This window comes from Silurus aristotelis, assembly GCF_946808225.1.
Source record: "Silurus aristotelis genome assembly, chromosome: 11".
Taxonomy (NCBI): Eukaryota; Metazoa; Chordata; class Actinopteri; order Siluriformes; family Siluridae; genus Silurus; species Silurus aristotelis.
The window spans coordinates 9,835,264-9,849,854 of NC_139584.1; the positions used below are offsets into that span (position 1 = coordinate 9,835,264).

Here is a 14,591-nt window from a genome sequence, read left to right on the forward strand (position 1 = left end):
GTCCAGTTCATTTCATGCTTCGGCCTTCAGTGATGTCATACTTGTATCAATCCACCTCTTAATACCATAATTATGAAGCCACGGCTATAGAAAGTATAAATTGAATTGAAAAATGCAAACAGAGCGATGCAACACAGAATGCCATTACAAAAAAAATATAAGAAAAACAATTAACATAATTCAGGGTTCAGGTTTTCCATGCATTTTTGTAAATTTTTTTTTCCATGCATTATGGTTAACCTCTGGATTTCAAATTAAGGCAAATTGTGTGTTTTTGTGCAAATTCTAAAAGAAAGAAAAGACAAAATGGTTTAAATGGTTTATGGAAAAGATTTACAACCAACTGTTTCGGCTGACCTTTCCTTACCTTTCTTGAAAAATACATCTTGGAATTGGCATTGTAAGTATATCTGCAAATAATAAATTTATTCTCCTTTGACAGCCATTGTGGAATGAAAAATACAACAGCTATTAAATGCACACAAATATATTTCCGCTTGTGCTGTTTGCTACAGATGCTGTTTGAGAGCACTGACTAGTGTGCTCTCTAACCGTCCAATCTAACAACGTGAAAAAGCTGGTGTGATTAGACACCCTCTAGAGGGCCCTGCATTCAGCAACTCACAATCTGATTTGTTAAAGCAACATCTTCAAGCAATGTGGATTGTAAGCTACAGGACATTAACATGTGTCGATTCTAAAAGCCTTACAGCTGTTTCCATCTGGCAACATGTGATGTCTGAAATCTGATTGGATAGAAACCAAATCCTAAACTAAATTGAAAGGAAAGCTATTAAATTAAGAGAATAAATCAGAGATGGCAAAAGTACATACATCCTTCACTCATGTGGAAGAAAAGATGCTCATGTTTTAAAAGACTCTGGTTAAAGTTGAAGTACTGACTACACTTTTTCACTCAAGTTAAAGTAAAGAAGTTTGGTCTCTGACATGTAGCCATTACTACTACCTGTTTTAGTGTCACACTGGTAACTTTACCTCACATCATATTGATATAATAATACAAAAGAATTTAAAATTTTGTTATCTAATGAATGTATCTTGGATGAACAACCACCATATAGATCACAAGCAGAGCAAAGATGATGATGATGATCAGGTGATCAGTAATGTCTCTGTTCTCAGTTATAATTTCATTGCTGACTCCCTCTGTCTCATCCACGTTAGCTATAAAAGCCGCGCAATGACAAGAAATAGGTTGATGGGCTGAAAATAGGACGCAATGAGAAGAAAAAATATTGATCATGTCACTAAATAGATAAAAACTAAAGTAACGAACCTGGTTTGTAAAACAAATGTAGAGTGAAAGTAAAACGTTGTCCAAAAAATAAATAGTTAAGTAAAATACTGATACCAGAAAAATTTACTTAAGTACAGTAGCCAAGTATTTCTACTTCATTACTTCCTATCTCAGGAATAATTTGATACATAATTGGGACAGAAATAAATTTTATATAGTGTATAAAGTTTGTTATTAAACAACGAATTTGTGGTGACACATACCCAGGTATGGCAACATAATATTAAGTATGTATTAAATAAATAGTAAATATTATTTTTTAAAGGCCTCAGAATGAAAAATCCAGGTAACAGATCCCTAAGCTTCACCTTTTCTAGCCACATAGTGCTGTTTTCTATGGATGCACATTACACCATAACAGATGTAGATATAGATATACATACATATCAACATATTTGGGGTTTTATGGTGGACTTTTTTTGTATACCTAATGTATATAAACCAATTGATACAAGTGACCTAGAAGCCAGTGAGGTCAGATGGATGCATACACTGTTAACAAGATCCACGCGTGCCTTCAACACTAGTGTGTTGCGCGTGAGCAGCGCCGCGTGCGCCGTTGCCCTTTTAAGGACGCGGTGGGGAGCAGGCGAATGACGTTTGCAGGCGCGAGCGCGGAGTCGCGGCTCTGAGCGCCAGGCGGAGCGGCGAGCAACGACGCACGGTGAGTCCCGCGGCTGAACTTTCTCTCTCCGTCAAACTTCCTTCTAATGTCTGAGTGCGGCCCGAGACACCGCTATACACCGAGCAACGACCACGGGAACCGCGTTTCAATTGAACACGAACAGCTTTAACAACTCCAAAACGACAATAACGGGGGGAATACCGTGTTACTGAGGAGAAGCTATTGAGCTAACGTAGCTACGCTAGTCCTGTATTACCTCAGCCCAATGTTTGGTTAGCTAGCGCTAGTCCGGGGTTAGCAGGGCTAAAGCTGGAAGAGTAGCGCTCGCTCAAACATGGCGGCTGAAGACGAGATGCCGCTACACGTTTAGCTCCAACTTTCGGTGCGGAGGTCATGTTTTGTGGTTGAAAATTGTTACCGCGAGTTCACAGCTGAAGAAAAGTCCCGCTTGCCGAGTTCCCAAGCCGCCTTCGGGTGTGTTCTCGGGCGAAGTTAGCTAGCCCGAGAATATATAGATGTTTCCAGGGAGTTCGTCGTTAGCTAGGCAGCTAACACTAGCAAAAAACTTAAGCATTCAACTTTAAGCATTTTTGTCTACATATAATAAGTTTGTAATAGTTTGAATGTACTTTTAGATTAGTTATTGTGCCACTTCTGAAATTGTGGTAAGAGCGCTTTTAAGCATGGTTTTCGGTTATGTGGACGGGACATGTCCTAGTTTAGCCCTGTTAGTTAAAGCAGACAGTTCATCTTATGCCAGTTATTTACATAGGAACTTTTCGTATTATATTTTGTTACTATATACTGAGTGATTCATACACTCACACACACGCATAACCCTGGCCTATATACACTGGAGTTTGTCATGAGTTTCACTAACCCTAGCAATGATGCCCTGATGGGCGTTTCTCCCTGTGTCTAAATAATCTCTCACGTTGTTAATATGATTATCATCACTATTAGTGGCTATTTTTTGTGCATTTTTGCGACTGATCTCTGTATAATATTTACCACTGGGAGAACATAAGCAGGATATTATTTAATGACGTTGGAAACAAGACTTTCAAAGATAGTAGTGTGATTGTTCTTGTTTATAGTCCTGCATTGTTTTAGTTGGACCATCATTTCCACACTGCAATAGTATACACGTTTTTTATTTTCATTTGCAAAGGGAAGTTGGAGAAATCATGACAAAAAGATGTATTTGGTTGCTTATTAATATGTATAGTAACTATTGTGTAATGTATGAATGCCTAAAACATTTTAAAAAGTAAAACTGCAATTCTGTCCGAGTTGTAAAAATAAGAGTTACTGAGAAGACACGTGAATAGTAGGAATGGCCATTAGTGTGTGGTTGGTTTTTGTTTGTTTGTGTTTTGTTTGTTGATTGATTTATTTATTTATTTGTCTGGCTTAACTATCACCTTTAGTACATGTTAAAGAATAATAGTATAGAGTTTGCCAAAACATGCCCAGTTTAGTTTTTCTTTTGATCTGCATTAAATTGAAGCACATTTTTGTGTTTATGAAAGAGTTTCAGAATGACAATTCATTAAAATTTAAAAACAAATGGTCGAAAATAATGACTTACAAAGTGTAAAGAGCATCTGAACTTTTGTTGATTGCCATCACTTGAAATTAAATGCCTCTGCAAGTATATTGATGCATTTTCAAAAGGTTTTCTTTATATAGTTGTATTGTTTTTAGGTTTTGTTTCGTCACACACTTCTAGTCATGCATAAAAAATTAATCATGGGTGGTGACTGTCATGTTGCTAAATATATTTTGACTTTCCAAGCAAAGATTAACTAAGGATCTAGACTAAATTGTGAAGCCATTGAAGATTTGCAAACTATTAATTGGTATTTATTTTAGATTTAATTTAAAATAAATGTGTGTGTAGCTGTAGTCTCTTTACATGTTTCATTTTGTGGCTGCTGAATCACTGAATGTCTAATGCTGCTTGTGTATTTATTGGACTGTATCTGCTTAGTATTGTGTATATACCAGGAAGCCTCTTGAGCGCTTAGCAACCTCTCACAGTAGCATTTCATAATGTTTACTGGTTACACAGGCAGCTGAACAGATGATCCTGAAAGTGAACTCTCCGATTCACTAACACTCCTTCAACTGTTCATCACAGGTTTGTAATATGATGCAACCAGGTTTATTATAGGCCTAGCTGATGATTTCTACTAGCAAAGCAGCACATCATTGTGACAAGTGAATTATTAAGATAATAGACATTTTCAGAGTGTTAGGCATTGACCATCATTACAGTGATCCTGGTTTAGGTGTTTGTGGATGTCTTGATTGAAAGTTCCTAAAACTTGTTTGAACCAAGCAAGTCCACACCAAATTCTACCTGTTTAAATTGAATTATTTTCATTTACATATAAGATTGTGTTTTTTGAACATCCCATTCCACATTTAGACCCCATTTGCTGTTATAACCAGCACTCTTCTGGGAACATGCTCTGCTGGAGTTTAGAGTGTAGTTATGGAGATTTGTGCTTATTCAGCTGCAAGGGTGTTAGTAAAGTCAGGTCTTGGTGTAGGGTTTGGAGGCCAGTTTCAATTCATCCCAAAGATGTTCAATATTGTTGAGGTCAGAGCTCTGTAGCAGGCCACACAAGATCTTCTCTTCAGACACTTGTAAACCATACCTTCATGAGCTTACATTTGTACACAGGAGTTTTTAATGTTACCGCATCTAAAGGCATCATGTACAGTTGTGTGCACAACTTCAAAGTTGGTGGAACCACACTTGGCTAAAAAAGTTTCTACATTTTTATCCATATACTGATATAACGTTATCAGGTTTGTTGCATTTTATTGCCTTCCTTATGAGTCATCCGTGTTATATATATATATATATATAGAGTTATTTTACAGTTATTGCATATGCAGTGTTTGTGACCTGTTAAATGGACCTTACTTACTAGCGAGGGGCCATATTCACTTTTGTTTTCCCAGGAGTTAAAAGTTTATGGGTGTGAGGTATTCGTAATTGTTTTTAAAATGCAGTTTTTAAATTGATACTTAATTTTAAACAGCGTATGAGAGTGGTTTTAACTCTGTTGCTACAGATTATATGGTGTTTTTAGTGGTTATAATTGCCAGCCACATATGTGGGAAATAAATAGAGGATGGTTTAAGAAAGTAGATTATTGGCCAATTTATCTGGTGCTAATTAAAATTCCACAATCTATAATTCAAGAATAAGTTTAGTTAAAGCTTTTTAGTGTCAACAGTCCCAGAGGACTTTCTCAAGTTGACCAGTCAATAGCTGCCTTTTCTGTATTGCCCAGGGTTTTTCTTTTGTGAAATGATTCTCTTTAAACCTGTTAAGGACATATCAGAAAATATTTACCTGTTTAAACATGTGTGACCAATCTGCAACAATTAGACTGGTTTCAGAGGTCAGAGATTATGGTTTGATTTGAATCTAGGTGCTGGCTTCATATAATCCATATAGAGGTGACTTTTGGTTTGCTGTCTTGGTTTGTAAAATACCACAAATAAAGCAATTAGACTTTAATTTAGCCTTGTCCATCTCTAGTATCAGGCATTATCTTGAATCATGGTTTATCATGTATAGACAGATAATTTTCATAGCCATCAATGGGTGCATTCTTGCCAATATGCTTTATAAATGACATCACAGTTAAGGCTGCAGTAGAACTTAGCACTTAGAGATGTGGCTAATGACATGCACACATCTAGAGACAGAAGGAAAGAAACTAATAGGTTAAATGACCCAATTGCATTTTGTATTAAACAAATATTTTATATTCTGTACTAAATATTACATTTGCTATTACAAGCTTTAATATAATACAAGCTTTAATATAAAAAGTAAATTAGTAATAATCGTGAAAGAGATACATGGTTCTTTTTCTTTCAGTAATGGTTACAGAATCTTTATTGATTTCGATTGTAAACCAGTCATGATTCTTATTTCATGAAGAATTGTGATGATTTAACGTGTTCTTTCTGTAGAAACTTGTTCCGTGTGGCTTTGTGTATTTGAGACTGAAGGGATTACCATTGGCATTTTTAGAGCTGATTACAACAGACAGCTTGGATTTGCCTCTCCATTGCCATGTTGCACACTATTGACAAAAATAGGAATGTGAGATATTACTGCACAAGCACCTGCTTCTTCTGAAAAACGATCTGTCACATTATAACATGTCTTAGTCAACATTTAGCCTGCATTCATGTGAGTATAATTAAGGTGATTAAGATAATGTCAATGCCACAGTTTATCAAAATATTGCTGTTAATTATCAAAGTATTTTGCCAAATATGATCTATGTGAAATTAGATTATGGTCAGGTGTGCACTGAAAACATGTTGATTTTTGCTTGACATTTTGTATTGTTTTACCACTGTTTTCCTTAGAAAGAGTGAGTTAGAAGAAAAAAAGTGAAACAATAAATATTTATCACATTGCTGAAAACAGATTGCTGGTCTACTGGGTGAATGCAGGTGTGAAACAGTAATCTTTTGTTCGGTTTTTTTTTTTAGGCCATGTGAGAATGTTTCTGTAGGTGGTGAGCTATTTGCCGTGGGTTTACAGATATGAATGAGCGTGACTTTATATATGGAAGTATGTTTCGACACATTTAGTATTAAATAGAGGTCTTTTAAAATGTAAGTTTTTAGAAAAGTTGTTAGATTACTTTTACTAATTATTTCTAATAAGAGTAAATTATACGTATTAATTGTCCTAATTGGCAGTGTACACAGTTTTTAGATTCACTTGCTGCTGATGATCAAATAAAATTTTATGACACATGCATGCATGCATACATACATACAGAGTACGACATGCAGTAAAATGCTTTGTACGACTGTCCAACATGAAAGTGTTAAAATGAATAGAATTAAGGATATAAAAAAATAAGGTAGATAAATAAAAAGTATAAACTATAGAAAATATATGAAAATATATGTATATACATGAATGAGTATGGCAGATATTGGAAGTACAAATTTAAGTGATTTAGAGATTGTCCTCAACGTGTCCATGTACAGTATGGTGTGATATAAAGTGGCACTGTGCTGTTCAAGTCCAGAGTTAATGTCATAGTGCAGAAATGAGTGGTAATGGAGAGAAAGGTCCAGTACTAGATCCTGGGTGTTTCCTGGTTTGATCTGTCTTTTCCTGTAACCTGTGTAATTTGAGGTATCCTGCATACATCCCGTGAGCAGTTGAAGGGGCGGGCGTGTGTGTGTTTGAGTTTCAGTGCACACTCCCCAGGCTGCTGTATAGGGTGTGTTCAGCCTGCCAACTCAAAACACCAATAGTTTGAATAGGCCAAGATCATGGTGGTGTTTAGCAATATGGATGCTTCCTGTTATTTATGGTCTACTAAAGTTAGTCTTCCCCAACTGAAAAAAATTAAGTTGTATTTTTTTTTTTTTTTTTTTTTTTTTTTTGGAAACAAAAACATTTTCCATCTGCTTTCTTTAATAGCTTGCCGGTTTGTTTAAAGGTGTGTGTGTGTGAGAGAGCGAGAGCGTGATAAAAAGCAGCATAAGGGTTGTTTGTAACTACTTTAGACTTTTATCAGTAGAGCAAAAGAGCGATTAGCCTCCAAGTTGCTGGTCTGCTATGTGGCTGCCAGCTATCAAACCCCCACTTTATCTAGATGGCTGCCTTTAACACAGAACTGCTGCTAACACAGACATGTACAGGGCTGCTGACCGTTTCACACATTTACCATCTATAATCACTCATAACTAATCCACAGCACCACAAGAGCTAGAATTGTAACAGCCGAGATCTTGCCATCTACAAGGCAATAATATATTGCAGTAGTAGTGCAGTTCAGCCTTTTCCCCATGGCAAATAAACACGGTTGTCTATGACCTTTATTTATGCATATACTGCTACTTTGACGATATTTATTTCTGTTTAATTCTTTATCTTGTATGGACGTGTACACGGGGTGCATTTAGTTTTACACAGATTGACATTAGTACAAGTGCTTATTTGTTCACTGGTGAAAGAGGACAATGCTTGCTTCGTGCCACTCTGCCATCTCACTCCCATGCAGGGGCGTGCATTAGCAATGCTAATGAGGTGCGTGCGGTTGGCACTACTAGCCTGAACATAATGAGCAGTATCCCTAGAACACCTCTTATTTATTTAGATTTTCATTCATGCCAAAATGCATTTGATGTTGGGTTGTATCTCACAGGCCTGTGTAACATATTGATTTAAATTGTTGTTCATTCTCAATCAACTGCATTATTAGCCATTTACAAGACTCTGTGCTGAAGTGTTGAGCATGTGACTGTGCTTTTGTTGCTAAGTGAATATAAAAGATTTGTCAAAGCTCTCATGCTCTGATCTTTTATTTTTTGTATTTTTAATCAGGGTGCTTTCATTAAATTACCTGCCAGGCTACAAATGACTTGAACAAGAGCGTAGTAAATGAGAGTGCCATTAAATGATTTTGAGAGAGCAATAGAGAGTAGGTTTGGAGTCCTTATATGGTTTGTTCAGCATGAAATGGAGCAAGGGGGATAAACCCTGACAGTGAGAGTAAGCAAGCAACTGAGTGGTTTTAAATTTGTCACTAAACCATTCCTGTTATCCGTCTTGTTATTGCTAAGGAGTTTTTTGGAAAACACAAAATAAGGCACTGAACTAGAAGAGCGTTTTAGCTTGGTGTACTCTCATGTGCTGAGAGAACCTTTTTTTTTTTAGTTTTATTTTAGTGCGATCATAATGTAAGGAGTAAAAAGGTTTACATCTATGACCATTTTGCTGGCAGGCCAATTAAAAAAAAATTTTGCTGACTTTTTTGGGCCTGAGAGCAAAAGAAGTATAAAAAAAAAAAACAAGAGAGAATCAATTTCTAGTTTTATATAAGCTTGCTTTAACCATTCTGGAGAAGGAAATTAATTGAGAAAGAAAGAAGGGTAGGAATTTAAATAAGTTTGAAACCTGCTGACTCAGTATGTCTGCTGCAACCAGGAATGAAATCATCAGACCTTCCTTTTTGATCACTTCCTCTCACGTCTGACCTCTTTCTGGAGTCCAGGCTTCATTTCACCCAAATCTACTCTACTTTGTAAAAATTTTTTTCTTTTTTGCTTTAAAAATTCTGTATCAAATGTATGATTGTATCATCATAGGGCATTGTGTGGAAATAGTCACAATACACACAAATTAGTACTGGATTTCTGAACTCACTGGGCTGTTGTTTTTGTTGGCAGGCTGTAGAGGTGTGTGCTGAGTGACCCCAGCATGCGTGAATATAAGCTTGTGGTCTTGGGCTCTGGAGGTGTGGGAAAATCTGCACTGGTAAGGGACAAACTATGTGTCAAGCCATATATTACAGGCTCTTTGCAGGTTTATTAAATTAATCAAGAAATGTTTAAGGATGTTAGATCAGATCACTGTTCATTGGTGCATAAAACAAATTTTTACTGATTTTTAGTTTATAGCTGCAGCCATTCTGTGGAGTTGCTTAATAGTGGTCATTTCTGCTTTTTATTTTTCTTTATAGACTGTGCAGTTTGTTCAGGGAATATTTGTGGAAAAATATGACCCCACAATAGAAGACTCATATAGGAAGGTAAGACAAGGTTTAAAAAATGTATACATTTTACTTGAATATGGTATTGCATCCACTTACTCATGCAAAAATAAAGGTTTTGAAACAACATAAAATAGTAACCTAAAGATCTACCGTTAAGACTACAACTATGTGATCTCAAGCAATAGTATATGTTCCTCAAGCCATTACATTTGTGGAATTGCGAAAAAGATTTCAATGAAATCATTGCAAGTAACTTGGCAACAGCTCAAAAACAATAAGGTTCGAATTGTTGGTGGCATAAATGAAGACCCCTCTGTCAAGGGATCTGCATTTTATTTTATTTTTTAATCTCGCATAGAGGTTTGCATCAGGACTGGGATCCCACAGGACTCGCCAAAAAAAGTTGTTAAAGTGGTTTTTAATCTGAAATTAGTGGCAGGGGTCTATCAGATCTGATGCTTGAGAGACAAAGGAAGTTGATGTCGATGAACATATGTGCATATGTGTTGCACAAAGCCTTTTTTTGGGGGGAAATTAGTTTTGCTTTTTATTTATGTTTATATACACTATTGTTCATGATTGTTTGGGGGCAGTGTTGAAAAGTACCATATCTGAGAAGTCTGATATCAATTGCCTGTGAATTTGCATGACCAAATAAAAATATTTAGAGATATTTGTAATGTTAAGAGTGAATTTTGAATTTATACTTATACTGGTTGTCTCTCTCCCTCTAGCAAGTAGAAGTGGATGGGCAGCAATGTATGCTAGAAATCCTCGACACAGCAGGCACAGTAAGTGTAGTGTCGACGTGCATATTTTGACAGTAAAACCTAAGACCAGTGTGATCACTTGATCCTGATTTATATTACATGCTAGATTAACAATGATCACTAGACAATGTTGGGACATGTTGTTTTTGTTTTGTGTTTTTTTTTTTTTTTATTCACTTGGGCTGAGCTTGTTAAGCTCTACATTGTTAAGCTCTATGTTAACTACATATGAATACTACTGTTGTGTTTGAGGGTCTTGTTGCATTTGTATGTGTTATAGGAACAGTTTACGGCAATGAGGGATCTGTATATGAAGAACGGACAGGGCTTTGCTCTGGTCTACTCCATCACAGCACAGTCCACCTTTAATGATCTTCAAGACCTGAGAGAACAGATCTTAAGAGTCAAAGACACAGAGGATGTAAGCATTTCAACTTCAATTTGTTTTATATTGTATTCTTTAGTATATATTTTTTAACCATACTTGACTTTGAAGCTAAGGTTCGTTTTGAGAGAACCAGAATTTATAAATATCCACCTCATTTAAAATGGCAATTAAATATACCTTTTTGATGGGACACACACAATATGACTGGTTTGTTAAGAAGTTTTAACAGTGGTTTTTGTTCCTGAAGTTTAGACCATTGTCACGATGGTCGCTATCTATTGATAAAACATGATGTAAAAAGGATAATTACCCTTTGTTTGCTTACCCATATAATTATTGGTAATTTAGTCAGTAAAAACATGACATTTTTTGTTGCCATTTAGCATTTTTCATTTTATTTGTACCTACGACTGATTGAATTAAAAACAATTTATTTATAAATGCAATTATGGTCTTGTATATCGAATGTGTGTACTAGTTCACTAGTGTGTGAGCGCAAATATTTTTTCATGCCAGTTTTGTATTTACGAAATGTTTAACTAATAAATATATATATATATCACCTTTAAGTGAAATACATGGAATTTGAGAGCAAAACTGAAGGTGTAAACATTTATCAAATTTATTAAAAGCAGGAAGTTTGTAAATCAATTGTGAGCCAGTAGTTTACTTATCCGTCTCTCTGACTAGGTGCCAATGATTCTGGTGGGGAACAAATGTGATTTGGAGGATGAGAGAGTTGTTGGGAAGGAGCAAGGCCAGAATCTTGCTCGCCAGTGGAGTAACTGTGCCTTCCTAGAATCCTCCGCCAAATCAAAGATCAACGTCAATGAGGTGGGCCTGCCATACTTTCTTCATTGTCAGTAGATTCCTTTCATGTTTTATGTTAGCGGTCGACCGGTATGGGACATTACCGTTATGTATGTTTTAACAGATATAATTAAACTACATGAATCCGTTTGTAATGATCGCGGCAGGTAATACAGATTACTGCCACCTGCTGATATGAGAGAGTTATGTTCAGTCTCGCTAACTCAGACCGTATACGCACTGTTTGGTGTGTCCGATGCGCCTGCCTAGTAATCGGCCTAATTAGCAGCACAATCGACCGATGACGATTAATTCGAAAATGCCAAAGATCGGCCCGATTACTTTGCCGGCGTATCAATCGGTTGAATTCTATTTGATGTTCAAGTGCACTTTTCAAATCCAACAGTATTTGTAAACTGAAATTTCAATTAAATGTCCCAATTCAAGGCTTGTGCAGTTGAAGCTAATTCTAGTGAGAATCTTTATTATTATTTAAACATTTATTGAAGATAATTTGTGTCAGACTGATGAACCTGCAATGTAGCTGTGGTGGCTTGTGTTTTTTGTGTGTGTGGTATGGGTTTGTGGGTGTGTGAGGTGTGGCATTATTTTAAAATGAATACTTGTATAGGAACTGTGTAAACTACTGTTGATCTATTTATAGGTCTTATTAAAGTAACATTTTCTGTGTTTGTTTTTTGTCAGATTTTCTATGACCTGGTTAGACAGATTAATAGAAAAACGCCGGTGGAAAAGAAGAAAGCCAAAAAGAAGTCAAATTGCACACTGCTCTAAAATGCACATACCCTCCCCAGCAGCAGTTCTGAGCCAGGTAACAATTTAACTTTTTTATTTTTTTATTTAACATAAATAATTATTAGCAAGATAAGTAACACTATTATTTGCACACAGCCACCACTATGCTCGTAAACCTGCCATTATTTTGTGGTTTCAAAAGTGATATATGATATGGTATAGTATGTAACAACTAGTTAACCACAAACATGTCAGTTCAAAGAAATTATGTCATGGGGTAGGTTTCTGAATTATGAATGAGTATTTCAACATGCTTGCTAAATATTGAGTGTGTGCACACACACACACACACACACACGCACACAGACACACGGGTTTGGGTCTCCCAGCTGAAGTGAAGAGAAACTTGCTACCACATCCTGACATCCTACACAATTGTTTGGCTCATACTTTGTTGTAACCGTTTGGGCAGGAACCATATATTGCTGGGAAAGACATTTTGTCCATATTGTTTGTATGACAAAGAAACCGTTATTTACCGGAAAGCCCTCTGCAGAGATGGTACAATTTTTTTCATTTTATTTATTTTAAAGAATGCCTGGTTAGCATTTTCAGTAATGCCAAGGGGGTGTTTGTAAATTTTTACATTCAGCAAGGCTGTAATGCAAGCTATAGAGCTCCATCACCTCCTGCTGGTATAAACAGATACAAGAACTTACTATGCCTTGCATTTAGCTAAATTTGTTTGTGCAGTGACAAACTGAATCTTTTATGTGAAATTAAGCTATATATGTATGGCCTAATGTATTAAACTAAAATTATGGTTGATTTTGTGTAATGGAAAATTCTCATCGGTTTGTTTTTTTGTATGTTTGTTTCCCAGAATGCTGAGATGAAGACCTGTTGCCCTACTGGCCAGCATTCCAGCCCCATTCAATAATTATTGGAAACAATGTTGGCAAAGGCAGAACATAAAAACTCACCCCTCGGCTTACAGAAAGGAGTGAAAAGAATTTTATCTTCTCACATTTTCAACATTTCTGCTTTTCCTTCCCAAACTTACCCTTTTCTCCCCCTTACCCCCTAACCCCCAACACCCAGATATGATGCATTGTAAAACAGAAAAGAATTGTCTTTCCTGAGCTCTTACAGTTTTTTGCAGTTGCCATTTTTTGAAGAAGGACTATAAGAACCAGACTTTTGTGGATTCATTTGGGGGAAGTGGGCAACATGCTTTTCATTAATACCTTTTAGAAGCATGACCACATTTAAAAACGATCATATTAATGTTTGCAAAAGATTAATCATGCTCATATACTAGACTTTGTTGTTTTATCACTATCTTTATGACCAAGCCCAGTCTTCTTGCTAATATGCACTCCAGAACTACATCTGGTGCAGTTTATGCTTCTCCCTATTTAAATGGACCAGCTCATCATAAAGTAATATAGTAGAACTGTTTTCATATTTCCCATAATTTATGATAAATTCTGTTTTTTGCATAGAGAGGTTTTGGAAAATGGTTCTTTTATTTAGAGATGGGCAGAAATAACAAATGGGTTTCTTTGTCTTATGCTGAAAAATATATTGTACTAAAACCAACTCTAATATCTTTGTGTTGTTCTATCATGCTCAAAGTGGTAATTTTTCAGCTTTTATGAACGATTAAATTTTAGTACATTTTCATTAAGTTTTCAGTCTTTTGTATTTTCTTTAAGCTTTTTTCCCCCCAAAACTTTGATCTTTAATGATCTGTTTTGTGCCTGTAATGGAGAAGAAAGAAAATGTCTTTGTTGACTTCTCCATTTATAACCAATAACTGGTTAGTTTTGTAAAAGAACCAAATAGCCATACAGAAGAAAGTATATTTTCACAGATGTTTAATTTGACTCTTTCCTTCTGTTTTCTTCAATGTTTTCATCGTGATTATTATTTTTTTTTTTTTGCCTTAATCATTTATGCTATTATGTTGATTTAAGTAAATGTATTTCATATTAATTGTATACATTTTAGGTTTGTAGATCCCACCATAAAATGTTCTGTTATCTTATAAAGTATCATTAAAAAAACTGAAGACAGTAAAATATTTACTAGGTTCATTGTCATAGCATTATTTAACTTGGAAAACATTTCTTAACAGTGCTTAATTTCTAATTATGAAGAGTTTCTATTTTTCATTAGTCACTTTGGGGTGGTTGTCATTTTATTTTTTGTCCAGTAGAGGGAAGCAAATCACAAATTACTTATTTGATTGTATAAATCTAATTAGTTTTTTCAGAATTTCTAACCAATCACGTTATTTTTATTTTTTTGTATCTTTTGAGCTTCATTCACTTTTTTTTTTCCCATTTGTTCCATTTTA

The 14,591-nt window shown here is 35.6% G+C and overlaps 1 protein-coding gene and 1 long non-coding RNA gene across 10 annotated transcripts in view; both read left to right on the forward strand.

Moving 5' to 3' along the window:
- Positions 1–14,591, forward strand: part of LOC310733961 — a 175,687-nt gene that overhangs the window by 6,857 nt on the left and 154,239 nt on the right. The window lies entirely within an intron of this gene.
- rap1aa (RAP1A, member of RAS oncogene family a) lies at positions 1,801–14,315 on the forward strand. Of its 9 annotated transcripts, XM_083555479.1 has the most exons (12): positions 2,018–3,083; positions 4,018–4,086; positions 5,946–6,168; positions 7,924–8,037; positions 8,938–9,034; positions 9,180–9,267; positions 9,473–9,541; positions 10,240–10,296; positions 10,556–10,696; positions 11,354–11,497; positions 12,179–12,305; positions 13,113–14,315. In XM_083555479.1, the coding sequence occupies exons 6-11, from the start codon at positions 9,211–9,213 to the stop codon at positions 12,266–12,268; spliced, it is 558 nt and encodes a 185-aa protein (XP_083411605.1). In that variant the 5' UTR covers positions 2,018–3,083; positions 4,018–4,086; positions 5,946–6,168; positions 7,924–8,037; positions 8,938–9,034; positions 9,180–9,210; the 3' UTR covers positions 12,269–12,305; positions 13,113–14,315. The 9 variants fall into 9 exon arrangements, with proteins under 9 accessions (XP_083411601.1, XP_083411602.1, XP_083411605.1 ...); XM_083555476.1 differs by lacking the exon at positions 7,924–8,037 and adding an exon at positions 6,351–6,437 and having other exon boundaries at positions 1,978–5,423; XM_083555480.1 differs by lacking the exons at positions 5,946–6,168; positions 7,924–8,037 and having other exon boundaries at positions 2,110–3,083.